Below are 27985 nucleotides of genomic sequence, written 5' to 3'. Positions count from 1 at the left end.
AGGAAACGGTGACAAGATTATATTGTGCTCAGTCAAATTGTCGGCTAAGCGAACAGATTTGACCCCCTTGTGGGGACGATGTGCCAACCTTGAGTCAGCTCTCCTGACGTATGCGCGTATGATTTCAAGTTCTTCGTCAGAGAATCCCTCTGAGAAATAAGTTTTGATTTTACACATGTCTTGCATCTACAAATATACCCAAGACACAGTTAAATGGGTTCAATCATACTGTATAATTCCGCACATCCCGATGTGCTTTAAATTGCATCTGAAATACATATAATATATGGGGAAATATATGTGAACCATTACGCAACGAGTTGGCAATTGTTTTAGGTATGCCCGTTTGCGCTAAGACGGAACCAAAACTTGGCCATGAGAGGGGTACGAGTCGCTATTCGGCTATTCCCGGAATAACACGAGTTGGCCACGAATGGGTCATGTTGGTTAAATATAATGTCGATCCCATTCACTCTGAACTTTAATTGTTTATATTTAAATATCAGCAAGATTATTTGATGATAAAATAATCATTTTGTTCATGCATAACCTCAATTGATATTTTATTAGTTTCAGAAAATAATTAATGATATGAATATGTTTGGTTTGACAATTTCCATGGTGCACAGAATTTCACGCTAAAAACATCATGATTAACCAGTGCAGACAATTTCACGAGACAAAAATAGAGGGAAATACCTTTGTTTCAAAACATTTTTTTCTCTTTCGTACTCTATCTGAAAATGTTTCAGTGAAAATATTCCGTTTCGTCAAAGAAAACAACAAACAAGAAAACAAAACTGAAAAACCTTTTATCGTACTATCGTCATATCCTCGTTCGTAGACACGTTTCTGTTAACAAGTACGAAAAACACCAAACATAGCATAGCTCAGATACCATCTCCCAAGTCTGTGAACAATGACTTTTTTTCTAGGGGCGGTGGGGTAGCCTTGTGGTTAAAGCGTTCGTCCGTCACGCCAAAGACCCAGGTTCGATTCCGGACAATGTGTACAATGTGTGGAGCCCATTTCTGGCGTCCCCCGCCGTGAAATAGCTGGAATATTGCTAAAAGCGGCGTAAATCAATACTCACTTATTCACTTTTTTTTCTATTTTAACAAGTCTGTTTAGACATCTACATCGAATCAGGTGACACTTTTTGATTGTCACTCTTTAAACGCAAACTACCGGGCAAAAGAAAGTTTTCACTTTAAAAATAGTTCATGTATAAAAAGCAAAAAGCTGGTACAGGTTTGAAACCCCGCGGAAAACATTCGCCCAAATGCAACATGACCACAACCACAACGCAGATTTTCGAACGCAGCTTTCCAAATTATGCATTGTTGAAAACGTGCAAAACTTGATTTTGAGACATTGGTCTAAATTCACGTGCGTGATTGTGGCATAAGTACCGACGTTGGACAGAGCAGGCATTTAGTAAGCAAAAAACCACCAAGAATATGCCCGGACTTACACAAGCGCAACGAGACAGAGCGATCGGTATGGCCAATGTGGGGGCTACTCAACGTCAGATAGTTAGAACCTTCAACTGCTCCCAGACCACCATCAGTAAGTTGATAATCCGCTACCAACAGACAGGACGGACTCATGACCGGCCAAGATCGGGAAGACCGAGAGTGACAACACCGGCCGAAGACCGCTACATCCGGCAGATTCACCTCCGAAACAGATGTTTCGGCGACGTCAACGGCGGCAACAGCACTAGGGCATGCCATCAGCAGACGAACAGTCCTTCAACGACTTCCGACGTCTGGTATACGAGCCTACCGACCCTTCCGTGGAATGGCCTTGACCCCTCTACACCGTCAACGCAGACTGCAATGGGCACGAACTGTACGTCGGTGGCAGCGACGTGACTGGGCGAGAGTGCTCTTTAAAGATGAAAGTCGGTTCCGCTGTTTAGGAACGATGGCAGAGTTCGATTTTTTCGACGAAGGGGATAGCGACTGGCGCCAAACTGCATTAGAGAAGTTCACCCGTTTGGAGGTGGAGGCGTCATGGTGTGGGGTGGCATTTGTGGCCAGATTACAACACGGCTGGTTATCATCCGAGGAAACCTGATTGCTCAGCGATACAGGGATGAAGTGTTGAGACCTGTTGTGGTGCCCTTTATTCAACATCAGCCAAGAGGATTAATTTTGCAACAAGACAACGTAAGGCCTCACACCGCCCGAATTGTTCAAGACTACCTGAACAACGTTAACGTCAACGTATTGCCCTTGCCACCTTGTTCTCCAGACATGAACCCCATTGAACATCTCTGGGATCATATTGATCGTCACCTGAGACAACATGTACCGCCTCCAGCGAACCGACAGGAACTTGAACAGACTCTGTTGAACTTATGGAACAGGATTCCTGTTGACGTTATCTGCCGACTGACGACGTCAATGAGGAGGCGTGTGTTGGCGTGTATGGATGCCCAGGGTGGTCACACTCGCTATTGATGACGTGTTACCTGACTACTGTGTCATTAATGGACTCTTCATGCACTTTTTCAATGAACTCTGATTTGTGTAATTTTTAATTTGGACTCTTGACTCTTTGTGTATTGTGGAGAATGCAATATCGGCATTACAATGCCTCTCATTCTAATTCATGGAAAATGATTTCTGTTTATAAATTAATCATCATAAATCTCACATATGCTTTTGTTTTTGGTGTTGGGTCAAGTGAAGTCGGTTAACACTTTCTTTTGCCCCGTAGTTTAGTAAGCGGAGACACAGGACATTCATCTCCGCCTAAGGGTTTAGACAATTCCAATTTTAACCCTCGTATTCCGGGTGCGCTCGTTGGCCCGATACTATTCCAACAAGCGTTACAGAAACAAAGAAAACGCAAGTACTGTGTCAAGAAAATAAGACAATTTTTAAATGACAAACAGGCTTATTACCGAGCGCTAGACAGGGTAACAACAAGTACCATCTTTTAACGTCTTTTAATATGACGTGGCCGGGGATCGAACCCGGAACCTTCCGCTCTCCGGGCGGACGCTCTACCACTAGACCACGGAGGCGGTCCGTATTACTATTACCAGACTGTACACGGCAGCCTCGGAACAGTATACACTCCGGATCCGAAGACGTTTATCAAGTATTTAAAAAATCGTGCGAGGAAGACATTCCAACCTACAGTAAACAAAGGCCGTCGTAGATAAAACATTTGTTTTCTTATTCTCTAATATAAGATGTTTTTATTACCCCAACAAATATATTTTTACATTCACATGTGTCACATACAATTTTCCGTACATCATTAACATCACCACGTTGTCACGTTGTGTTATGTATAAACATGCATACATTTGCCCACACCCGGAGGACCATAACACGAGTTATTGATGTAGCGGTTGTACATACACTATGTATTCTCCATCGTATTGTGCTCTGGACACAGGTATTTGTCCTTATTGACTGACTAACTTTTTAACAAACTGTATATATCCATCAACCCCTAGTAACTGCTTCTCATAATTATTATATTTATGCAAATGCAGCAGGCTAAAGTGAGTGAGTGAGTGAATATGGTTTTACGCCGCTTTTAGCAATTCTACAGCGACGGGGGACACCAGAAATGAGCCATGTCGGGAATAGACCCCGGGCCTTGGGCGTGACGAGCGAACGACGAGCGAGGCTACCCGACCGCCCAAACAAGCTACAGATGGATCTTTCCGATCATTGACGTTATAAATTTATATCGCCCCCAAAAAAGTCATTCATTGTACTAGTATGTTAATATTTAAAAATAGTCGGTTGTTTTTTTGTTTGTGTTTATTTACCACCATTAGTGACATGGAGCTGAGACAACATTTTACAGCCTCAGTTATTTTCTCGAACAGCTGTGAAAAATGGGTGGAGGGAGGACCATTATGTGTAAAAATTCCCCAAATGGCAATTTGTAAATTGATTTGTCTTATTTATATACACTCTGTTTTACAACAAGACTAATCACATCTAACGGATTATAAGTGAATTATTCCCTGAGAGATTGTATTTAGCCAGTCCATACCGCCCCCCCCCCCCCCCACACACACACACACACACACTCACACACACATCCCTGACATATCTACATCCACACATCATACGTATACTGAGGGGCATTAAAAACGCACACCAGTCAACATCATGTGACAGTGATAATATCGCACATGACATAGCATGATTAGATCAACAACGTGAAATGGAGATCCATGTTGACAAAATGATGGTGTTTTTCTCAGGTTTTAATGCAAACCAATGGAGAGCGTCTGAAATAGAGGAAGTATGGAAGTTCAAAGTTCAATAACGCGTATGCCCACCTTGGGCGACAATGCATGTCTGAAGTCTGTAAGACATTGATAAGCAGTCTTCGAACAAACGCCTGTGGAATGGCCCTCCATCGCACCTGCAGAGCTAAGTTCACTCCCCCCCCCCCCCCCCCCCCCCCCGACCCTTGCCTCTGAAGTTTTTGGTTTCATTCCATCGGAAGCCAGCCAGGCCACACGTAGTCGCTGTGGTAGTCCTTGTACCATTGGGACATAACCGTGTTGTTTCGGAACGGATGCTTATAATACACAGTTGTCCCCCCTGCCAGGAAACCAGCCCACCAACCAAAACTCCCGACACTTATGATAGTATGATTGCACATACTAAATACACAAAGGTCCATTTCCGGCAACTCCCTCTGCAGCACAACGACATCCACGGCGGCGATATTACGATTCACCCAACTTCCGTCATCCCCTCCAACAACGAACAAAGCATTGGGGTATATGGCTCGAAAATAGTTCATCGCATGGATGTAGTACTCCGCTGGTGGAGTGGTACGTCCCTGGCGTTTACTACCTGATGCAATGTAGTCCCCTCGCCTCACGTGCACCCCGATATAGGTCACATCTGCTACTAAGCCAGACCCTCCAGAACCAGCCCGTGTCACGTGCTCCTGTTTGTGTGAAGTCGGTGGGTGTTCAGTGCTTCTCCCAGAACCAGCCCGTGTCACGTGCTCCTGTTTGTGTGAAGTCAGTGGGTGATCAGTGCTTCTCCCAGACACATCACGCAGTGAGACATTGGCAGCCTGGTGGGCTAGTGTTGACTTGTTCGGTGCGTTCGGCTGAGTGGAAGCACGGATAACTGGAGTTGTGTGACCACTCTGATTTGGTAGCCAGCCAGCTTTCCTGTGTCGGGACAGGAACTCCTGTTTGAGTGATACCAGTTTCCTAAAGGCAGTGTCTGCTATGTTTTGTTTGAATTTAAACTGTTGCCTTATGCTTTCTTCGACCGTTTTGAAATACTTCCATGACTGAAGATAGAGTCCGATCTTTTGACATTCATTTTTGTTTATTTTCTTAGCCAATTCGGCATGGTAGGTACAACAGTCAACAAACACATCGCGCCAAACAGCGCACCCTTGAAACGTCACAACCGTTTTATCGACGTGGAACAGTTTGTTGATGGCGTTGCCCTCAGGAATAAACAATGTCATGTTTTTCATTTTGGCAATAGCGTAAACAGCGGCATATTCAAATAACTGGTTGCCAAGGCGGCCTCCAAATTCTGGTGTCAGAATTGGCATTTCTTCCGATTTCCTCTCCTGCTTTGTAGTTGACGTGGGGATGTGTGTACTTGTCATGGGGGTTACGCTAGCGTTTGTAAAGAAACTAGCGTTGGTGGTATTACTAGACTTGCGAGGCTCGCTTTTATTATGAAGAGTCGTTGTCTTTGGAAAAGTTCTTTTCTTTGGAATAGTCATTTTCTTTGGAATAGTCATTTTGTTTGGAATAATCTTTGTAGTATTACGAGGAGAGAATTCCCCCTTGCCCGTCACTTCAAACGCACTTGTGGCTGACACTGGCGTATCTGGCACTCCTTCTAGAGAGGTATCCATGGTAACAGGGGTGCCAGGTGACGCGTGTCGGTACAGGAAGTAGCCGTAAGCCATCAGTAGGTAAACAACTAGCGCTGCAGTGATTCTCCCACCTGCGAACAGAACATGGAACAGATAGCGTCACACCACATGTCTGTCATACATGGAACAGATAGCGTCACACCACATGTCTGTCATACATGGAACAGATAGCGTCACACCACATGTCTGTCATACATGGAACAGATAGCGTCACCCCACATGTCTGTCATACATGGAACAGTTAGAGTTACACCACACGTCTGTCATACATGAAACAGTTAGAGTCACACCACACGTTTGTCATTCATGGAACAGATAGCGTCACACCACACGTCTGTCATGCATGGAACAGTTAGAGTTACACCACACGTCTGTCATACATGGAACAGATAGCGTCACACCACACGTCTGTCATGCATGGAACAGTTAGAGTCACCTTACACGTCTGTCATACATGGAACAGATAGCGTCACACCACATGTCTGTCATACATGAAACAGTTAGAGTTACACCACACGTCTGTCATACATGGAACAGATAGCGTCACACCACACGTCTGTCATGCATGGAACAGTTAGAGTCACCTTACACGTCTGTCATACATGGAACAGTTAGAGTCACACCACACGTCTGTCATACATGGAACAGTTAGAGTCACATTACACGTCTGTCATACATGGAACAGTTAGAGTCACCTTACACGTCTGTCATGCATGGAACAGTTAGAGTCACATTACACGTCTGTCATGCATGGAACAGTTAGAGTCACATTACACGTCTGTCATGCATGGAACAGATAGCGTCACACCACAAGTCTGTCATGCATGGAACAGTTAGAGTCACATTACACGTCTGTCATACATGGAACAGTTAGAGTCACATTACACGTCTGTCATGCATGGAACAGATAGCGTCACACCACACGTCTGTCATACATGGAACAGTTAGAGTCACATTACACGTCTGTCATACATGGAACAGTTAGAGTCACACCACACGTCTGTCATACATGGAACAGATAGCGTCACACCACACGTCTGTCATACATCGAACACTTAGAGGCACACCACACGTCTGTCATACATGGAACGGTTAGATTCTGTCACATGATGGTGATAAAAATATTGTACAGTGGTATTGTTAGTTATATGTTGTGATTAGATATGAAAGCGAGTTATGATTAGTTAAGGCATGATGGTATGATTAGCTCTGGAGCTACAATATGATTAGTCGCATCACTGTTAACTGTGTTTATCATTTGTTTTAGCACGGTAGTATGTTTAGATATAGCAAGGTGTTGTGATTAGTTACAGAAGTGTGGTATGATTGGTTATAGCATAATGTTCTGATTAATCAAAGAACGGGGTTGTAATTAGTTATTTTGAACAATTTTCTGATTAGTGATAACACGTTGTTCATATATTAGTTACAGCATGGTGTTCTGGTTAGTGAGAGCATGGTGTTCTGGTTAATGAGAGCATGGTGTTCTGGTTAGTGAGATCATGGTGTTCTGGTTAGTGAGAGCATGGTGTTCTGGTTAGTGAGAGCATGGTGTTCTGGTTAGTGAGAGCATGGTGTTCTGGTTAGTGAGAGCATGGTGTTCTGGTTAGTGAGAGCATGGTGTTCTGGTTAGTGAGAGCATGGTGTTCTGGTTAGTGAGAGCATGGTGTTCTGGTTAGTGAGAGCATGGTGTTCTGGTTAGTGAGAGCATGGTGTTCTGGTTAGTGAGAGCATGGTGTTCTGGTTAATGAGAGCATGGTGTTCTGGTTAGTGAGAGCATGGTGTTCTGGTTAGTGACAGCATGGTGTTCTGGTTAGTGAGAGCATGGTGTTCTGGTTAGTGACAGCATGGTGTTCTGGTTAGTGACAGCATGGTATTCTGGTTAGTGAGAGCATAGTGTTCTGGTTAGTGAGAGCATTGTGTTGTGGTTAGTGAGAGCATGATGTTCTAGTTAGTGAGAGCATGGTGTTCTGGTTAGTGACAGTATGGTGTTCTGGTTAGTGACAGCATGGTGTTCTGGTTAGTGAGAGCATGGTGTTCTGGTTAGTGAGAGCATGGTGTTCTGGTTAGTGAGAGCATGGTGTTCTGGTTAATGAGAGCATGGTGTTCTGGTTAGTGAGAGCATGATGTTCTGGTTAGTGAGAGCATGGTGTTCTGGTTAGTGAGAGCATGGTGTTCTGGTTAGTGAGAACATGGTGTTATAGTTAGTGAGAGCATGGTGTTCTGGTTAGTGAGAGCATGGTGTTCTGGTTAGTGAGAGCATGGTGTTCTGGTTAGTGAGAGCATGGTGTTCTGGTTAGTGAGAGCATGGTGTTCTGGTTAATGAGAGCATGGTGTTCTGGTTAGTGAGAGCATGGTGTTCTGGTTAGTGAGAGCATGGTGTTCTGGTTAGTGAGAGCATGGTGTTCTGGTTAGTGACAGCATGGTGTTCTGGTTAGTGACAGCATGGTATTCTGGTTAGTGAGAGCATAGTGTTCTGGTTAGTGAGAGCATTGTGTTGTGGTTAGTGAGAGCATGATGTTCTAGTTAGTGAGAGCATGGTGTTCTGGTTAGTGACAGTATGGTGTTCTGGTTAGTGACAGCATGGTGTTCTGGTTAGTGAGAGCATGGTGTTCTGGTTAGTGAGAGCATGGTGTTCTGGTTAATGAGAGCATGGTGTTCTGGTTAGTGAGAGCATGATGTTCTGGTTAGTGAGAGCATGGTGTTCTGGTTAGTGAGAGCATGGTGTTCTGGTTAGTGAGAACATGGTGTTATAGTTAGTGAGAGCATGGTGTTCTGGTTAGTGAGAGCATGGTGTTCTGGTTAGTGACAGTATGGTGTTCTGGTTAGTGAGAGCATGGTGTTCTGGTTAGTGACAGTATGGTGTTCTGGTTAGTGAGAGCATGGTGTTCTGGTTAGTGATTGCATGGTGTACATATTAGTTTGGTGGAGCACGGTACTGTGTAAACTCACCGTACTTCCAAAGCCGACTTTTGGAACGCCCCATCGTCCCGCGGCTGCTGAAATATGAACAGGAAATGTCCGTATTACCAACCTATTCATGTCATGTCCTCGGTGCCAAACCTTTAACAAGTCAATGAGTGTAATACTCGATAAAAGGACCACACTAGGAACATGCCTACAGTACGGAGAGTATGTGGATGCTTCTCTGTGGTGTCCTCCATACATCAGCTGTGTCAACGCAGACTGCACACCAGTGAACACGAGCACCGGTCCACACGGAGTGCACGGAAGAAACTCAGTCAGGTCTAGCTTGGTACCGGGTCAGGGTCAGGGTCTGTGACATGAGTATTTAGAATGAGGAAGACGCGACCAGGTGTTGTGGGGCCTAAGAATTTCTCCAATGTACCGGTGGCCACAGTTACAGGGTATCCGGTATATACATCCTCGGGGGTTGAGACTTGCGCTGCTTGTGCCTTTGCCATTGGCCTTGCCGCTAGAGAAGGTGACATCTATGTTGGGTTTGGTCTTGATGGGGCGGGAAATGTCATAAGTGGCAGGGCCTTGGTAGGTTGCAACTGTGGCCACCAGTACAATGGAGAAACCCTTAGACCCCTCAACACCAGACTCAAAGAACATCGGAGCTCTGTTAACAAACTCGACATTAAAACCGCTATTTCCGAACACATCCTGAGTGAGTGAGTGAGTGAGAATGGTTTTACGCCGCTTTTTGCAATGTTCCAGCAATATCACGGCGCGGGACACCAGAAATGGGCTTAACACATTATGCCCATGTCAGGAATCGAACCCGGATCTTCGGCGTGACGAGCGAACGCTTTAACCACTAGGCTCCCCGACTGCCCCTAACACATGCTGAAGAACCAAAACCATAACATCATGTAGGAAGCCACCAAAGTCCTGTCTACCAACAACAACAACTGGCAACAAAGAAAACTACAAGAAGCCATTGACATCAGGAGACACCAGTCAGCCATGCACCGTGACCAGAGAACCTATCTGCCTTGTGCTTGGGACTTATTCCTTCGATCTTTGTTGAAGGTTATCATTGTGTTGATATTGCTCCATATTTACATATTGAAACTGATCCTTGTGTTCATATTGCTCCATATTTACATATTGAAACTGATCCTTGTGTTCATATTCCACATATTTACAGGTTGAAGGTTATCCTTGTTATGATATTGCTCCATAATTACAGGTTGAAACTTATCTTTACGTTGATATTGCTCCATATTTACATATTGAAACTTATCCTTGTGTTCATATTGCTCCATATTTTCAGGTTGAAAAGTATCCTTGTGTTCATATTCCACATATTTACAGGTTGAAGGTTATGCTTGTTATGATATTGCTCCATAATTACAGGTTGAAACTTATCCTTGTGTTCATATTCCACATATTTACAGGTTGAAACTTATCCGTGTGTTCATATTCCACATATTTACAGGTTGAAACTTATCCTTGTGTTCATATTCCACATATTTACAGGTTGAAACTTATCCTTGTACTCATATTCCACAAATTTACAGGTTGAAACTTATCCTTGTGTTCATATTCCACATATTTACATGTTGAAACTTATCCTTGTGTTCATATTCCACATATTTACAGGTTGAAACTTATCCTTGTGTTCATATTCCACATATTTACAGGTTGAAACTTATCCTTGTGTTCATATTCCACATATTTACATGTTGAAACTTATCCTTGTACTCATATTCCACAAATTTACAGGTTGAAACTTATCCTTGTGTTCATATTCCACATATTTACATGTTGAAACTTATCCTTGTGTTCATATTCCAAATATTTACAGGTTGAAACTTATCCTTGTGTTCATATTCCACATATTTACAGGTTGAAACTTATCCTTGTGTTCATATTCAACATATTCACAGGCTGAAACTTATCCTTGTGTTCATATTCCACATATTTACAGGTTGAAACTTATCTTTGTGTTCATATTCCACATATTTACAGGTTGAAACTTATCCTTGTGTTCATATTCCACATATTTACAGGTTGAAACTTATCCTTGCGTTCATATTCCAAATATTTACAGGTTGAAACTTATCCTTGCGTTCATAATCCAAATATTTACAGGTTGAAACTTATCCTTGTGTTCATATTCCACATATTTACAGGTTGAAACTTATCCTTGTGTTCATATTCCACATATTTACAGGTTGAAACTTATCCTTATGTTCATATTCCACATATTTACAGGTTGAAACTTATCCTTGTGTTCATATTCCACATATTTACATGTTGCAACTTATCCTTGTGTTCATATTCCACATATTTACATGTTGCAACTTATCCTTGTGTTCATATTCCACATATTTACAGGTTGAAACTTATCCTTGTGTTCATATTCCACATATTTACAGGTTGAAACTTATCCTTGTGTTCATATACCACATATTTACATGTTGAAACTTATCCTTATGTTCATATTCCACTTTTTGCCCCTGCCAAGTCTACTGTGCCGTTGATAGGCCAATCTGACCATAGCTACAACCTCAACGTTTATATATTACATTTTAGACATCAGTTTCCTATTTTCACCTGACAAGGAAAGACAGATTTTATACTCGGATAGATTTATTGCCGCATTGAGTCAGGTTTCTCATCATGTGTGGATTTGGATGTGAAGACATTTATTCACACTGAGCTTGGTTGATTGTTTATTTTTCTGATGTTGCATACATGGATGATTTCTAATCATTACGATTAAAAATAAGATATATTGTTGAATGCATTCTTTATTTGATTTATTAGAAACATAATATATCGTGTATGTATGCATAGTTCTTGATGAACTCGCTGTTCAGTGAGACATTATTATCTGTTTAAGATAGTTTTGATATATTTAGGTTTTGAGTTTAATACTAAGCATTGTATGTTAAGCCCCTCTGTTCAATAATGGAAAGTAAATGTATGTCTGTATGTTTGATTGATGTATCTTAGAAAGTGCAGGTGTATGAGTGATGTATGTCTGATATGAGTGGCTGTTGTACTATATATTTTTACACATTATCTTATCAGAGGATATCACTTCTGCATATCTATTTCTTTATTATGCAGATTTGTCAGTGGCACCGTTCGCCGTGAGTGCATTGGTCACCGGTATTACCAGTACAGGCTTCCCCTATCTTGTATGTGATGTCACCTCAGATATTGTATAAATATTCTATCTTCCACGATTATGTGATGTCACCTCAGATATTGTATAAATATTCTATCTTCCACGATTATCTGACGTCACCTCAGATATTGTATAAATATTCTATCTTCCACGATTATGTAATGTCACCTCAGATATTGTATAAATATTCTATCTTCCACGATTATGTGAAGTCACCTCAGATATTGTATAAATATTCTATCTTCCACGATTATGTAATGTCACCTCAGATATTGTATAAATATTCTATCTTCCACGAATATGTAATGTCACCTCAGATATTGTATAAATATTCTATCTTCCACGATTATGTGATGTCACCTCAGATATTGTATAAATATTTTATCTTCCACGATTATGTGATGTCACCTCAGATATTGTATAAATATTCTATCTTCCATGAATATGTAATGTCACCTCAGATAGTGTATAAATATTCTATCTTCCACGATTATGTGATGTCACCTCAGATATTGTATAAATATTCTATCTTCCACGATTATGTGATGTCACCTCAGATAGTGTATAAATATTCTATCTTCCACGACTATGTGATGTCACCTCAGATATTGTATAAATATTCTATCTTCCACGATTATCTGACGTCACCTCAGATATTGTATAAATATTCTATCTTCCACGACTATGTAATGTCACCTCAGATATTGTATAAATATTCTATCTTCCACGATTATGTGAAGTCACCTCAGATAGTGTATAAATATTCTATCTTCCACGATTATGTAATGTCACCTCAGATATTGTATAAATATTCTATCTTCCACGAATATGTAATGTCACCTCAGATATTGTATAAATATTCTATCTTCCACGATTATGTGATGTCACCTCAGATATTGTATAAATATTCTATCTTCCACGATTATCTGACGTCACCTCAGATATTGTATAAATATTCTATCTTCCACGATTATGTAATGTCACCTCAGATATTGTATAAATATTCTATCTTCCACGATTATGTGAAGTCACCTCAGATATTGTATAAATATTCTATCTTCCACGATTATGTAATGTCACCTCAGATATTGTATAAATATTCTATCTTCCACGATTATGTGATGTCACCTCAGATATTGTATAAATATTCTATCTTCCACGACTATGTAATGTCACCTCAGATATTGTATAAATATTCTATCTTCCACGAATATGTGATGTCACTTCAGATATTGTATAAATATTCTATCTTCCACGATTATGTAATGGCATCTCAGATATTGTATAAATATTCTATCTTCCACGATTATGTAATGGCATCTCAGATATAGGAAAGGGATATCTATAGAAATACAAAGAGTAACTGTAACAGTCTGTACATATTTATTAGATTTTATGTTATATTTGCTTGTGTTGATATTTCATTGTCTTAGCCTGACGAACGTACATGCGTCGATGCAATTCACAACAAACATCATCAGCCTCAACCACACAGCTGTTTGTGATTATTTGGGCTAGTATATCGCCTACTGCACTGTCGGCCACCACAAGCATCACATTCATATTCCCCATATTTACCTATTCTTGTTCTTGTGTTGATTTTGCTTCATATTTAAGAATGAATCTAGACTGAGATGTGGCAGACAGACCTAGGACTGAAAGTACCAGATATAGGAATGTACCATCCCCTTCATGGTTGAGTACAGAACAGTGTTTTATTTGTTTGCGAGGCCTACGCCGCTGTAAGGAGCAAGGCACCCCACCTCACGTGTTCACAAACTGTATGACGTTAGAGACGCTTGAAACTGTTAACAAATAAGGACTATTATTATTTTTTTTTTGTGATCGTAAACGGGGCCTAATACTGAAAATATTGTCTCTCCGTTAGGATCATTCAACAAAGGGGGAGGGAGGGGGGGGGGGGGGGGGGGGGGTTAGTGTGTGTTGAGCTTCTGAAAAGGCTGAATATTCAATGTCTTTGTCAAGTAAAGGGGAGAAGGGGGTAGAGGGTGAGAGAAAGAGGTAGAGAGTGAGAAAGGGGTAGAGGGTGAGAGAAATAGGTACAGGGTGAGAGAAAGAGGTAGAGGGTGAGAAGGGGGTAGAGGGTGAGAAGGGGTGGAGGGTGAGAGAAAGGGTTAGATGGCGGGAGAAGGGGGGTAGAGGGTGAGAGAAGGGGGTAGAGGGTGAGAGAAAGGGGTAGAGGGCGGGAGAAGGGGGTAGAGGGTGAGAGAAATAGGTACAGGGTGAGAGAAAGAGGTAGAGGGTGAGAAGGGGGTAGAGGGTGAGAAGGGGTGGAGGGTGAGAGAAAGGGTTAGATGGCGGGAGAAGGGGGTAGAGGGTGAGAGAAGGGGGTAGAGGGTGAGAGAAGGGGGTAGAGGGTGAGAGAAAGAGGTAGAGGGCGGGAGAAGTGGGTAGAGGGTGAGAGAAAGAGGTAGAGGGTGAGAGAAAGAGGTAGAGGGTGAGAAGGGGGTAGAGGGTGAGAAGGGGTGGAGGGAGAGAGAAAGGGTTAGATGGCGGGAGAAGGGGGTAGAGGGTGAGAGAAGGGGGTAGAGGGTGAGAGAAGGGGGTAGAGGGTGAGAGAAAGAGGTAGAGGGCGGGAGAAGTGGGTAGAGGGTGAGAGAAGGGAGTAGAGGGTGAGAGAAGGGGGTAGAGGGTAAGAGAAAGAGGTAGAGGGCGGGAGAAGGGGGTAGAGGGTGAGAGAAGGGAGTAGAGGGTGAGAGAAGGGGGTAGAGGGTAAGAGAAAGAGGTAGAGGGCGGGAGAAGGGGGTAGAGGGTGAGAGAAGGGAGTAGAGGGTGAGAGAAGGGGGTAGAGGGCGGGAAAAGGGGGTAGATGGTAAGAGAAAGGGGTAGAGGGTGAGAGAAAGGGGCAGAGGGTGTGAGAAAGGGGTAGAGGGCGGGAGAAGGGGGTAGATGGTAAGAGAAAGGGGTAGAGGGTGAGAGAAAGGGGTAGAGGGTGTGAGAAAGGGGTAGAGGGCGGGAGAAGGGGGTAGATGGTAAGAGAAAGGGGTAGAGGGTGTGAGAAAGAGGTAGAGGGTGAGAGAAGGGGGTAGAGGGTGAGAGAAAGAGGTAGAGGGCGGGAGAGGTGGGTAGAGGGTGAGAGAAAGAGGTAGAGGGCGGGAGAAGGGGGTAGAGGGTGAGAGAAGGGAGTAGAGGGTGAGAGAAGGGGGTAGAGGGCGGGAGAAGGGGGTAGATGGTAAGAGAAAGGGGTAGAGGGTGAGAGAAAGGGGCAGAGGGTGTGAGAAAGGGGTAGAGGATGAGAGAAAGGGGTAGAGGATGAGAGAAAGGGGTAGAGGGTGAGAGAAATGGGTAGAGGGTGAGAGAAAGGGGTAGAGGGTGTGAGAAAGGGGTAGAGGATGAGAGAAAGGGGTAGAGGGTGAGAGAAAGGGGTAGAGGGTGAGAGAAAGGGGTAGAGGGTGAGAGAAAGGGATAGAGGTGGGAGAAGGGGTTAGAGGTTGAGAGAAAGGGGTAGAGGATGAGAGAAAGGGGTAGAAGATGAGAGAAAGGGGTAGAGGGTGAGAGAAAGGGGTAGAGGGTGAGAGAAAGGGGTAGAGGATGAGAGAAAGGGGTAGAGGGTGAGAGAAAAGGGTAGAGGGTGAGAGAAAGAGGTAGAGGGTGAGAGAAAAGGGTAGAGGGTGAGAGAAAGGGGTAGAGGATGAGAGAAAGGGGTAGAGGGTGAGAGAAAGGGGTAGAGGATGAGAGAAAGGGGTAGAGGGTTAGAGAAAGGGGTAGAGAGTGAGATGAAAGGGGTAGAGGGTGAGGGAAAGGGGTAGGGTTCAAAGTTACTATGACACACATCACTGACACACAATGATACACACACATCCATCTGTCAGTAGGACACACACCTCTCCGTAACGTTTACACACATCTCAATCACTATCACACATTTGATACAGATCCCTGTCACTACGATAAAATTCTGTCACTGACACTCACCCGTCACTATGGCACACCCCATTACTGTGACACACCTGTCACTGTGACACACCCCATTACTGTGACACACCCGTCACTGTGACACACCCCATTACTGTGACACACCTGTCACTGTGACACACACCCCGTCACTGTGACACAGCCCGTCAGTATTACACAGAAGCGAGTGGGATTTGGAGACAACTTCTTCCCACTTAGAGTGCCCTTTCCCTGGTATTAGAAATAGTCACATTTTCAAAACTCAATATATACACATACAACACTATAGAGACATAAAATGAGAGTGTCACAAGGACGCTACCTTACTGCTTATACTCACAGAGACTGGTGCGGAGATAAGTTCCTTAAGACTCGCTACGCTGACTGAATGGTAACTCCCACCCTGGTGTGCCGACTGACAAAGCACACCAATTCAGTCGAAGCATACTTACACTTGTATGAACCTGTTGCGAGTAAAGGACGAGCTGACTTGAGCTGGTATTGTTGTATCCGGATAATGCACATAACGCATGACGGGGTATGAATAAACACTATAATGTATGCCGGGGTATGAATATACCCTATGATGCCTGCCAGAGTATGAATATATACTTTCATGCATCCCAGGGTATGAATTCATGCTATAATGCATGCCAGGGTATGAATGTACGCTTAACGCATGCCGATGTATGACTGTACGCTTAACGCATGCCCGGGTAGGAATGTATGCTTAACGCATGCCGGGGTATGAATGTACGCTTAACGCATGCCGGGGTATGAATGTACGCTTAACGCATGCCGGGGTATGAATATACACTATGATCCATGCTGGGGTATGAATGAACGCTATAATGCATGCTGGGGTATGAATATACGCTATAATGCATGCCGGGGTATGAATATACACAATGATGCATGCTGGGGTATGAATATATGCTTAACGCATGCCGGGGTATGAATATAGGCTATAATGCATGCCGGGTAATGAATGTACGCTATAAGGCATGTCAGGGTATGAATATACACTATAATGTATGCCGGGGTATGAATATACACTATAATGTATGCCGGGGTATGAATATACACTATAATGCATGTCAGGGTATGAATATACACTATAATGTATGCCTGGGTATGAATATACGCTATAATGCATGTCAGGGTATGAATATACACTATAATGTATGCCGGGGTATGAATATACACTATAATGTATGCCGAGGTATGAATATACACTATAATGTATGCCGGGATATGAATATACACAATGATGCATGCCAGGGTATGAATATACACTATAATGTGTGCCGAGGTATGAATATACACTATAATGAATGCCAGGTTATGAATATACACTATAACGCATGCCGGGGTATGAATATACACAATGATGCATGCCAGGGTATGAATATACGCTATAATGTATGCCAGGTTATGAATATACACTATAATGTATGTCGGGGTATGAACATACACAATGATGCATGCCAGGGTATGAATATATACTATAATGTGTGCTGAGGTATGAATTTAAGTTGTAATGCATGCCAGGGTATGAATGTACGCTATAATGCATTCCGGGGTATGAATGTATGCTTAACGCATGCCGGGGTATGAATGTACGCTTAAAACATGCCAGGGTATGAATATACGCTATAATGCATGCCGGGGTATGAATATACGCTATAATGCATGCCGGGGTATGTATATACACTATAATGCATGTCGGGATATGAATATGCACTATAATGTATGCCAGGGTATGAATATACGCTATAATGCATGCCAGGGTATGAATATACACAATGATGCATGCCGTGGTATGAATGTACGCTTAACGCATGCCGGGGTATGAATATACACTATGATGCATGCTGGGGTATGAATGAACGCTATAATGCATGCTGGGGTATGAATATACGCTATAATGCATGCCGGGGTATGAATATACACAATGATGCATGCTGGGGTATGAATATACGCTTAACGCATGCCGGGGTATGAATATAGACTATAATGCATGCCGGGGTATGAACATACGCTATAATGCATGCCAGGGTATGAATATACACAATGATGCATGCCGTGGTATGAATGTACGCTTAGCGCATGCCGGGGTATGAATATACACTATGATGCATGCTGGGGTATGAATGAACGCTATAATGCATGCCGGGGAATGAATATACACAATGATGCATGCCAGGGTATGAATATACGCTTAACGCATGCCGGGGTATGAATATAGGCTATAATGTATGACGGGGTATGAATATACACTATAATGTCTGCCAGGTTATGAATTTACGCTATAATGTATGCTGGGGTATGAATATACACAATGATGCATGCCAGGGTATGAATATACGGTATAATGTATGTCAGGGTATGAATATACGCTATAATGTATGTCAGGGTATGAATATACGCTATAATGTATGTCAGGGTTTGAATATACGGTATAATGTATGTCAGGGTATGAATATACGGTATAATGTATGTCAGGGTATGAATATACGCTATAATGTATGCCAGGGTATGAATATACGGTATAATGTATGTCAGGGTAAGAATATACGCCATAATGTATGCCAGGTTTTGAATATGAGCCATAATGTATGCCAGGGTAAGAATATACGCCATAATGCATGCCAGGTTTTGAATATGAGCCATAATGTATGCCAGGGTATAAATATACGGTATAATGTATGTCAGGGTATGAATATACGCTATAATGTATGTCAGGGTATGAATATACGGTATAATGTATGCCAGGGTATGAATATACGCCATAATGTATGCCAGGTTTTGAATATGAGCCATACTGTATGCCGGGGTATAAATATACGGTATAATGTATGTCAGGGTATGAATATACGCTATAATGTATGCCGGGGTATAAATATACGCCATAATGTATGCCAGGTTTTGAATATAAGCTATAATGTATGCCAGGGTAGGAATATACGCTATAATATATGCCAGGGTAGGAATATACGCTATAATATATGCCAGGGTAGGAATATACGGTATAATATATGCCAGGGTAGGAATATACGCTATAATATATGCCAGGGTAGGAATATACGGTATAATATATGCCAGGGTAGGAATATAAGCCATAATGTATGCCAGGGTAGGAATATACGGTATAATGTATGCCAGGGTAGGAATATACGGTATAATATATGCCAGGGTAGGAATATACGCTATAATAAATGCCAGGGTAGGAATATACGCTATAACATATGGGTGTCACTAGCGCAAAAAGCAAACCCTATCTGTCTTACACACCCTATCAATCTTTTACAGTGGAACACGAGGTGAGGTGAAATGGTGTGTGGATGTGTGTGTGGTGAGGTGAGGTGAAATGGTGTGTGGATGTGTGTGTGGTGAGGTGAGGTGAAATGGTGTGTGGATGTGTGTGTGGTGAGGTGAGGTAAATTGGTGTGTGGATGTGTGTGGTGAGGTGAGGTGAAATGGTGTGTGGATGTGTGTGTGGTGAGGTGAGGTGAGGTGAAATGGTGTGTGGATGTGTGTGGTGAGGTGAGGTGAAATGGTGTGTGGAGAGGTGAGGTGAAATGGTGTGTGTGTGGTGAGGTGAGGTGAGGTGAAATGGTGTGTGTGTGTGTGTGTGTGTGTGTGTGTGTGTGTGTGTGTGTGTGTGTGTGTGTGTGTGTGTGTGTGTGTGTGTGTGTGTGTGTGTGTGTGTGTGTGTGTGTGTGTGTGTGTGTGTGTGGTGAGGTGAAATGGGATTTTCACGTCGCGTCCAAGATTATTGCACTTATATAGCGACGTGTATGTTTGTGTGTCTGTGTTCTGGTCAGAACTGATGTTGATTTATAGTGCTAGCACTGAGATACCATGCCGCAGTTTAACATGAATACCCCACTCAGACACAGTATACTGACTCCGAGCCGACCAGTCCTTGTTTTAGCCCCTTAATGCCAAGTACCATCTTTGAACGTCTTCTGGTATGACGCGGCCGGGGATCGAACCCCGGACCTTCCCTCTCCGACTGGACACTCTACCATTAGACCACGGAGGGGGCCTCAACGTAACATTAATGTAAACACTGCATTGACGACGACAGTATTTTTATTTTACCAAAATGCCTCTTGTTTACACACGTTCACGTCAAAGTGGAGCAGTCACTGACCGCGGCCATCGATCTTCAAAGGGCTCTTGATGCCACGAGACGCTTCATCAACTAGACCATGAGACGCTTCATCAACTAGACCATGAGACGCTTCATCAACTAGACCATGAGACACTTCATCAACTAGATCACGAGACCTCGGTACTCTCCACGCTGCCGCCACATCGACTTCAGTGAAGAAACAATCAGCGCTTAGCATCCACCACCACATAAATGAGACAACTCTAAGACTAACTCATCCCAATCCATCCTGGTCGGATGAAGTCGTTCTCGTATTTTGAGTACAAAGCCGAGGTCTCGCTGTGGTTTTTGAAGGGTTGGTCGTAGTACACCGTTTTACCCCTCCCTAAAAACCCAACCCACCAGCCGAATGTTCCCACGCTCATGATGGTGTGGTTACATCGGCTCAGAATACACATGTCCACTTCCGGTAACATGTCTTTCAACACAATCACATCCGGTCCAGCAAAGTTCTCCACAGCCCACTGCTGCGAATCGCTTCCGATGATGAACAATACATTGTGATAAAGACGCCGAAAATAGTCCATGGCGCGGAGGTAGAATTGTTTGGGAGCGGCACGTCGTCCCTGTTTGACGCGGATTGGCAGCATAAGGTCACCTCTCCTCACATGGAGGGCAATAAATGTACACGAGCCTGTTTTAGACTGCGCATGTGTGAGCACACAACGTCCACGTGTGGCGGGTTTGAAGGGGTAGTTCTTGTGTCTTTTCACTATTGACCACAGCTTGGCTTCAGCCGTCTGGACAATTTTGTGTCTGAAAGTGAACTGACGTCTGATGTTTCTAAGCAGCGGTTCAAAATACTTCCATGATTGAAAATAGCCGAACACACGCTGACAAGTATTGTTCCGTATTCTGTCCAGCGCTGTGGGATAGTAACCACAGCATGGCGTGTTGACGTTGGTGAAGCCGCCGCAAGGTTTTCTTACAATCACCGACTCGTCAATGTGGAATATTCTATTCAACTGGTGATTCCTCGTCAGAAATATTTTCATTTTTTTCTTGCGAGCTATTGCATAAACTGCAGCGTATTCAAACATTTGGTTGCCAAGGCGACCGTCAAACCTGATCGTTAGAATTGGCTTTTCCTGCCAATTGTGTCTTCTGTGATTCAGGTTGTTGCCTTGGAGACTGTTTGATACAGTTGTATTTCCTCTTTTTCGGGGTGCTTTCACTGCTGAACGACGAGGCCGAGATTTTCCAAGACTTGGTATTCTGACGTCACGAGCCGGGTGCATCCCCTCGTGTTTCAGGTGTCGGCCTGGGGAATCCCTGACGCTGAGAACCCTCACTTCGGAGGTGTCGACATCAGAATAGGACTGGCTGTGCAGGTGGTTCTCCATCATCGCAAAGACAAGCAGGACGAAGACACCAATAGCATAAGCTGCTGAAACAAGTGAGTGAGTGAGTGAGTGACTGAGTTTGTTTGTACGCCGCTTTAAGTGAGTGAGTGAGTGAGTAAGTGACTGAGTTTGTTTGTACGCCGCTTTAAGTGAGTGAGTGAGTGAGTGAGTGACTGAGTTTGTTTGTACGCCGCTTTAAGTGAGTGAGTGAGTGAGTGAGTGAGTAACTGAGTTTGTTTGTACGCCGCTTTAAGTGAGTGAGTGAGTGAGTAAGTGACTGAGTTTGTTTGTACGCCGCTTTAAGTGAGTGAGTGAGTGAGTGAGTAAGTGACTGAGTTTGTTTGTACGCCGCTTTAAGTGAGTGAGTGAGTGAGTGAGTATGGTTATACGCCGCTTTTAGCAATATTCCAGCAACATCACGGCGGGGGACACCAGAAATGGGCTTCACACATTGTACTCATGTCGGGAATCGAACCCCGGTCTTCGGCGTGACGAGCGAACGCTACCAGACCGCCCCAACGCCGCTTTAAACAATAAATGGAGGGAGTCCGCTGCATGTATGGGGACGCCCAACGTGATACTGGTACGACTCAGGTGATACTCACAAACACGAGTTTGCTTACAGCCCGAGATCAATAACTGGGAATGTGGATTCTAATCTTGTTTGTTTCTTTCTTCTTTGTTTTTTTAACGCCGCACTCAGCAATATTCCAGCAATATGACGGCGGTCTGGAAATAATCGAGTCTGGACCAGACAATCCAGTGACTGAAGTCATGAGCATCAATCAACGCAATTGGGATACGATGACATGCACCAACCAAGTCCTGCAGGGGACATGCCACTGCACCCCCACCCCGTCCTACAGGGGACATATGCCACTGCACCCCCAGCCCCACCCCGTCCTGCAGGGGACATGCCACTGCACCCTACCCCGTCCTGCAGGGGACATGCCACTGCCACTGCACCCCCACCCCGTCCTGCAGGGGTCATGCCCCTACCACAGCCACTGTACCCCCACCCGTCCTGCAGGGGACATGCCACTGCCACTGCACCCCCAACCCGTCCTGCGGAGGACATGCCACTGTCACTGCACCCCCACCCCGTCCTGCAGGGGACATGCCACTGCCACTGTACAGGGGGGTGGAGCCAATCCCCCAAGGCCAGGTCGCCTCCGCCATTTGTCAGGTTGCTAGGCGACTGAGGCGAGCAGCCAGCAATGTCCGCCACGGTGAGTGAACACATTCTACACACGGCCGTGTTATTTCCCAACTGTCAATACCGTAAATACCAGGTTTATGTATCTACTTATAAACTGTCTCCTTTATATTAGAGTGAGTGAGTGAGTATGGCTTTACGCCGCTTTTAGCAATAGCACGTCGGGGAACATCAGAAATGGGCTTCACACATTATACCCATGTCGGAATCTCGGAATCGAACCCGAGTGTTCGCGCACCCATCATTCCCACAAAGGCTGTGAGGAGCTTGCACTCGTCTCTATACAAGGGAGACAATGCGTACTTACGATTTCGGCGTGCTTGTCTTCCGGCGTAGAGGATTCTCATCCTACCGCTAGAGGGCGCTCTCACACGCTGCAGCCAAAGGTAAACATGAATATCATAACACTATTAAGATTTCGGTGTGGCCAGAATTCTCTAGAAGTCGTTTGATCGAAATTCATTACCAAAGAAATAAACATGTCAAAGCTAGGTAAGCATCGGAAGTCATACTTTATCAGACTGGAGAATGGTGGAAGAATGTACAGATAACGCTCAAGCATTGCCACTCGTCTCTACCTCCGCAAAGACTGTCGTAATTTGTTCTGTCTTTCCCATCTCCCGGACGCCTCGCATTTTCATTCCGACGTAAACAAATATGTAACTTTTCTTGTCTCAAATTTCACCGCCCGCCGCTGTGGAAATTTATGCCCCGATGTAAATAAAAAATACCCCTAGCGCTGCACACTCAGTGACAGCTTCAGCTGTCTTCAGCTGTATCTGTTAATGATTCGTATCTGAAGCAAAGCGACTAGATCTTCAGAGATCTTCAGCGACTGTGACCAAGAAACTAAATTACAAAGTTGTGAAAAAACCGGGGTTTGTTTGTGTGTTTTTTCCGCCCACCCCTCTCGCTGGTTGTCAAAGGAGATCATTCGTCACCACTCGGCCCTTTCCGTCATCACTCGCCCCTTTCCGTAACCTGCAGCTGCAAGAAGACTCGTCCCCCCATCGATGAATGTTATGTGCGAAAATACGACAAACCAATCAGAATGCACGTATGATTTCAAGTTCTTCGTTAAAGAATCCCTCAGAAATATTTTTGATTTTACATATGTCTTGCATCTAAAAATATACCCAAGACACAGTTAAATGTGTTCAATCATACTGTATAATTTTGCATGTCCAGATGTGCTTTGAATTGCATCAGAAATATACTCAACAACAAGTTCCTGTGAAAACAATATTTTAGTGTATTTTTCAAACGAGTAAAGTTTGGTTTTCAATTTTGTAGTACATGCATTCCATACAAAAGTTGACTTTTATGCAAGCCCCATGCATTTCACTACCCAAGAATGGGTATAAAAACATGTGCGTTAACGGGATTCCATATGGATTGTTTAGCATCGTGCTGACAACAACCACTCAGAAAAACAACAAAATTACGCAATTAATTAACATTACGAAATGCCACGCCTGTCCGGAAGTGAGCGTCTGCGAGACATTGGTATGCTTGAAGCAGGATCGAGTCAACGTAAGGTTAAAAGACAATTTAACGTCCACAGAAACACCATTTGGTGTTTATGGCAACGTTGGCAACAGACGAATGCAGTCAGAGACCATCCTCGGAGTGGCAGACCACCGGTAACCAATAATCGACAAGACAACTTGATTCGAGCAACACACCTACGAAATCGATTCCAGCCAGCAACAGTGACTGCAAGAAGCATCCCTGGCCTTCGACGAATATCTTCACAAACCGTACGTCGTCGCCTCAGATGTGCAGGGATTGTCGCTAGAAGACCCGCCAGACGTCCCATTTGGACAGGAAACCACCGCCAAGCACGTCTACAGTGGTGCAGACAGTGTCTACGCTGGACGGCCATTCAGTGGGGACAAGTTCTATTTACTGACGAGTCTCGTTTTCACCTCAGCAACAGCGATGGACGAATTGAGTGTACCGACGTCGAGGTGAACTTTACGTCAATCATTGTGTCATGGAAGAAGATTGGTTCGGGGGCGGCAGCGTTACGGTATGGGTTGGGATTACAGCAAGACAGAGGACCCGTTTGATAGTGGTAGAGGGAAATCTCAATGGACAGCGCTACCGCGACGAGATCATCGGCCCTGTTGTTCTACCGTTTTTGCGTCGTCATGGTTTAAGGTATGCCCGTTTGCGCTAAGACGGAACCCGGTCGCAAAAATGGCCACGAGAGTCGCTATTCGGCTTGTCCAGGAATAACCCGAGTTGGTCACGAATTGTTGGAGATGAGAAACAAATAAAAGATATGGATGCCGTCAAGTGCCTCAGAGCAGAAGGTGTCGCTTGTCACAATGGCGAGAGTTTCATCAGCCCAAGACAATGATCAAATCCCAACTTGACGATTTCGACCAGTGTGCTGTTCGCCAGTTTGTACACAATTCGCATGTAGTTAAAACTGCCAACTCTAGGCAGTATCTATGACATGATGAAATTGATTTGAATTATGAAGGTTCTGGAGAAAGCTTACGGGTTTCTCTTAAACAAGGAGGTTGCTCTCATCGTTTCCACAGTCATCGGGTACCTCGCAATCTGCACCTACCATGTGCTACTTCACAATGGTAGGTGCAAGTGGGCGGACCTCATACATAGTCATACGGGGTTAATTGTCAGGTCACAACTCAATAAAAGCCAAGATGGTTGTGTCGGGCGACGTCGCCGCTGGTTTGATTCGGCCTCAGTGGAAGCGGAAGCTGTTGTTTTATTAGTTTTTGTTCGTTTGATGTTTAACGGCGCGCTAAGCAATATTCCAGCTAATGTATATGATGGCTGTCTATAAATAATCGAGTCTGGACCAGACAATCCAGTAACTGACATCAGGAGCATCGATCCACGCAATTGGGATACGATGACATGTATTAACCAAGTCAGCGAGCCTGACCACCCGATCCCGTAAGTCGCCTCTTACGACAAGCATGGGTTGACGAAGACCTATTTAAACCTGGATCCTCACGGCTTTTGAATTTGAAATATTTGAGTGGTATATGGTTCAAATAAAAAATTATAAGCTTTAATTAGAAATCCTACTTATAGCGCTGGTGGGAACCACGTACCGTAAGACGTACGAGGTGACAGCAATGATATGCGTTGAGAAAGTTTAGTATTTATGTTTCAAACACATCGTTTGTATATAAGCATGCCACGATACCAGGATCCTGGAAGGCCTAAGGGGCAGAACTCTTCGCCAGAGTCCCCTCGCCGACTGATATTACGCTGAGGTGATTATAGAATTAATACTTACATGGTCAGTCGGATTCATCACAAACTCAGACTGATCGATCTCAGCAGTATCCTTATCCCACACACTACACGCTGACAAGGTCACATATGACGTCATGCGTGTGCAGCACGTGCTCCATGGCTTATCACGAGATACACGGGGAACTTGCAGAATGAGGATACCATTGTGATACACAGGGGTGATATAACAGGAGCCAACCATTTATTCAGAGGGAAGAGTCGTGGGGCCGGCTGTACGAGTTAAAACTTGGTGTCTTTTAGTGGCTCAACGTACTTGTATCGTGAGTGAGTGAGTGAGTCGGGTATAACGCCGCTTTTAACAGCATTGCTGTGCTATCACGGCGTGTCAGCTTAATGTGGGAGGAAAGCCCCAAGTATTGCAGGTTTCAGACGTTTACCACCAAGAGCACGGGCATGGTGCTGACAAACCTGGAAACATAATCGGGCGAACCGGGATTCGAACCTCACAATCATAGGTTTCTGGCGTGCCCAAAGGACGCCACTCTGCACAATGAATTGCGGCACCTTAGACGGCTGGGCCACCCGTGCCCCGTACTTGTCCATGCCAGTCGTTATAAAATCTTGAACGCGACGTTAAACCCGACATCACCTTACTCCCGTGAAGATCCGGGTCTTCAGCAACCCATGCTTGCTGTTGAAGGCAACCATGCTTGTCGACTAACGGGATCGGATGGGAAGGCTCACTGACTTGGTTGATGCATGTCATTGAACCCAATTGCGTGGATCGATGCTCATGATGTCAATCACTGGATTGTCTGGTCCAGACTCGATTATTTTCAGACCGCCGTCATAAAGCTGGAATATTGCTGAGGGCGGCGTTAAACAACAAATCAACCAAAACCATGACAACATCCATTTGAGGAGCACGTAAAATCGCTTTCTTCGACCACATATTCCACTCCTGCCTTCTGTGTCACCGTCAGTGTTTTACATGCTCAGCAGCACAATACAGCGAGTGAGTGAGTGAGTGACGCTTGATGCAGCATTACAGTTACATCACGGCGTGTCATCATCTGCTGGTTTTCGCAATTTGCTACAAAAACATATACAATTATATTTTGACTCTTGAAAATCACATTCAGTTGAGTAAACTGTAATGCTCATCTTGGGATTTGTGTATTACACACACACACACACACACACACACACACACACACACACACACACACACACACACATATATATATATATATATATATATATATATATATATATATATATTTGATAAATAATGGTCGTCAACAGCCGCCATTGACGCGGTATGGCTTGTCAATTGCCGTACAGGAAGAATGAGTAGGATGTCAGGAGTCTCGAGTCCACAGTTCGACGTCGTGTTAGGGCCTGCATCGTGGCTGGAGGGGGTCACATCCGATACCGAGTCACGTGTGTAGCACGGGCCTTTAGAAGGGATCGACGTAGATTCTGCGGGTGTGATGTAATACTGGACAGTGCACCCAGCATGATAAACGTGTCTGCAGAACTTTAAGTACATGGTTTTTGATCTTGTCATTTCTCAAATACCGTTTTTGAATAATTGGGTTTTCTTTATAATATAACATCAACTGTTACAACAGTTTGTGTCTGCTTTGTTTTAGACCAGACAATTTTTTGGTAGGGTTTCTTTTGCCTGTTGGTATACATATATGTGGTCGAAATTGGTAAATCCAGCCACGCCATGCCGCAAATTAGGCCAAAAGGAGTGTGACAAAGTGTTATCCCAAATGACCAACCAAAGGAGTGCCAAACTCAAAACATGCTCTCGATATGATTTTGGAAGAACAGTTTGATGGAAAACCTTCCATTCTTTATCAGCCTGTACATATGACGGCCTCCATTTCCTCATCAAAACGCTATCCTTGAAATAGCAAACTGGAAGCATGTCAGCTTCTTCTAGAGAGAGTGCCCTTCTTCTGTAACTGAACTAGCTGCTCCCTACCCGGAAGTGGTTCCTCGACAGCCAAACTGTCATGTTTTAGTAGTCTCCCTCGACTGTTTATATAGACAGGTCAAGAGAT

General features: G+C 44.0%; 2 protein-coding genes across 4 annotated transcripts; both read right to left on the bottom strand.

The window, feature by feature from the left end:
* Positions 1-4449: 4449 nt before the first annotated feature.
* On the bottom strand, positions 4450-16362 carry LOC139460794 (uncharacterized). 3 transcript variants are annotated; one of them, XM_071242270.1, is made up of 3 exons: positions 16272-16362; positions 8860-8906; positions 4450-5978 (listed from the first exon to the last, which is right to left on the bottom strand). In XM_071242270.1, exons 2-3 carry the CDS (start codon positions 8891-8893, stop codon positions 4477-4479), a joined length of 1536 nt encoding a protein of 511 aa, XP_071098371.1. In that variant the 5' UTR covers positions 8894-8906; positions 16272-16362; the 3' UTR covers positions 4450-4476. The 3 variants fall into 3 exon arrangements, with proteins under 3 accessions (XP_071098371.1, XP_071098372.1, XP_071098370.1); XM_071242271.1 differs by having other exon boundaries at positions 8860-8903; XM_071242269.1 differs by lacking the exon at positions 16272-16362 and adding an exon at positions 13595-13644.
* Positions 16363-20320: 3958 nt separating this feature from the next.
* Positions 20321-26046, bottom strand: LOC139460793 (galactoside alpha-(1,2)-fucosyltransferase 2-like). Its single transcript, XM_071242268.1, has 3 exons — positions 25951-26046; positions 22978-23044; positions 20321-21498 (listed from the first exon to the last, which is right to left on the bottom strand). Exons 1-3 carry the CDS (start codon positions 26044-26046, stop codon positions 20321-20323), a joined length of 1341 nt encoding a protein of 446 aa, XP_071098369.1.
* Positions 26047-27985: the final 1939 nt, after the last annotated feature.

The sequence above is a fragment of the Haliotis cracherodii genome, unplaced genomic scaffold (assembly GCF_022045235.1).
Source record: "Haliotis cracherodii isolate W230 unplaced genomic scaffold, xgHalCrac1.p SCAF_14, whole genome shotgun sequence".
Taxonomy (NCBI): Eukaryota; Metazoa; Mollusca; class Gastropoda; order Lepetellida; family Haliotidae; genus Haliotis; species Haliotis cracherodii.
The sequence above is the reverse complement of the archived record's forward strand: the minus strand, read 5'-3'. Positions and strand labels throughout refer to the sequence as shown.

Excerpts from the sequence above, each read along its gene's own strand:
- LOC139460794 (XM_071242269.1), bottom strand. The coding sequence starts at position 13,626 with ATGAAGCAAAATCAACACAAGAACAAGAATAG. Across the intron at positions 8,907-13,594 it reads CAACACAAGAACAAGAATAG|CAGCCGCGGGACGATGGGGC; the intron begins GTAAATATGGGG and ends TTCATATTTCAG. Across the intron at positions 5,979-8,859 it reads AAGTCGGCTTTGGAAGTACG|GTGGGAGAATCACTGCAGCG; the intron begins GTGAGTTTACAC and ends TTCTGTTCGCAG.
- LOC139460793 (XM_071242268.1), bottom strand. The coding sequence starts at position 26,046 with ATGACGTCATATGTGACCTTGTCAGCGTGTAGTGTGTGGGATAAGGAT. Across the intron at positions 23,045-25,950 it reads TGATGAATCCGACTGACCAT|CGTGTGAGAGCGCCCTCTAG; the intron begins GTAAGTATTAAT and ends CTTTGGCTGCAG. Across the intron at positions 21,499-22,977 it reads AAGACAAGCACGCCGAAATC|CAGCTTATGCTATTGGTGTC; the intron begins GTAAGTACGCAT and ends CACTTGTTTCAG.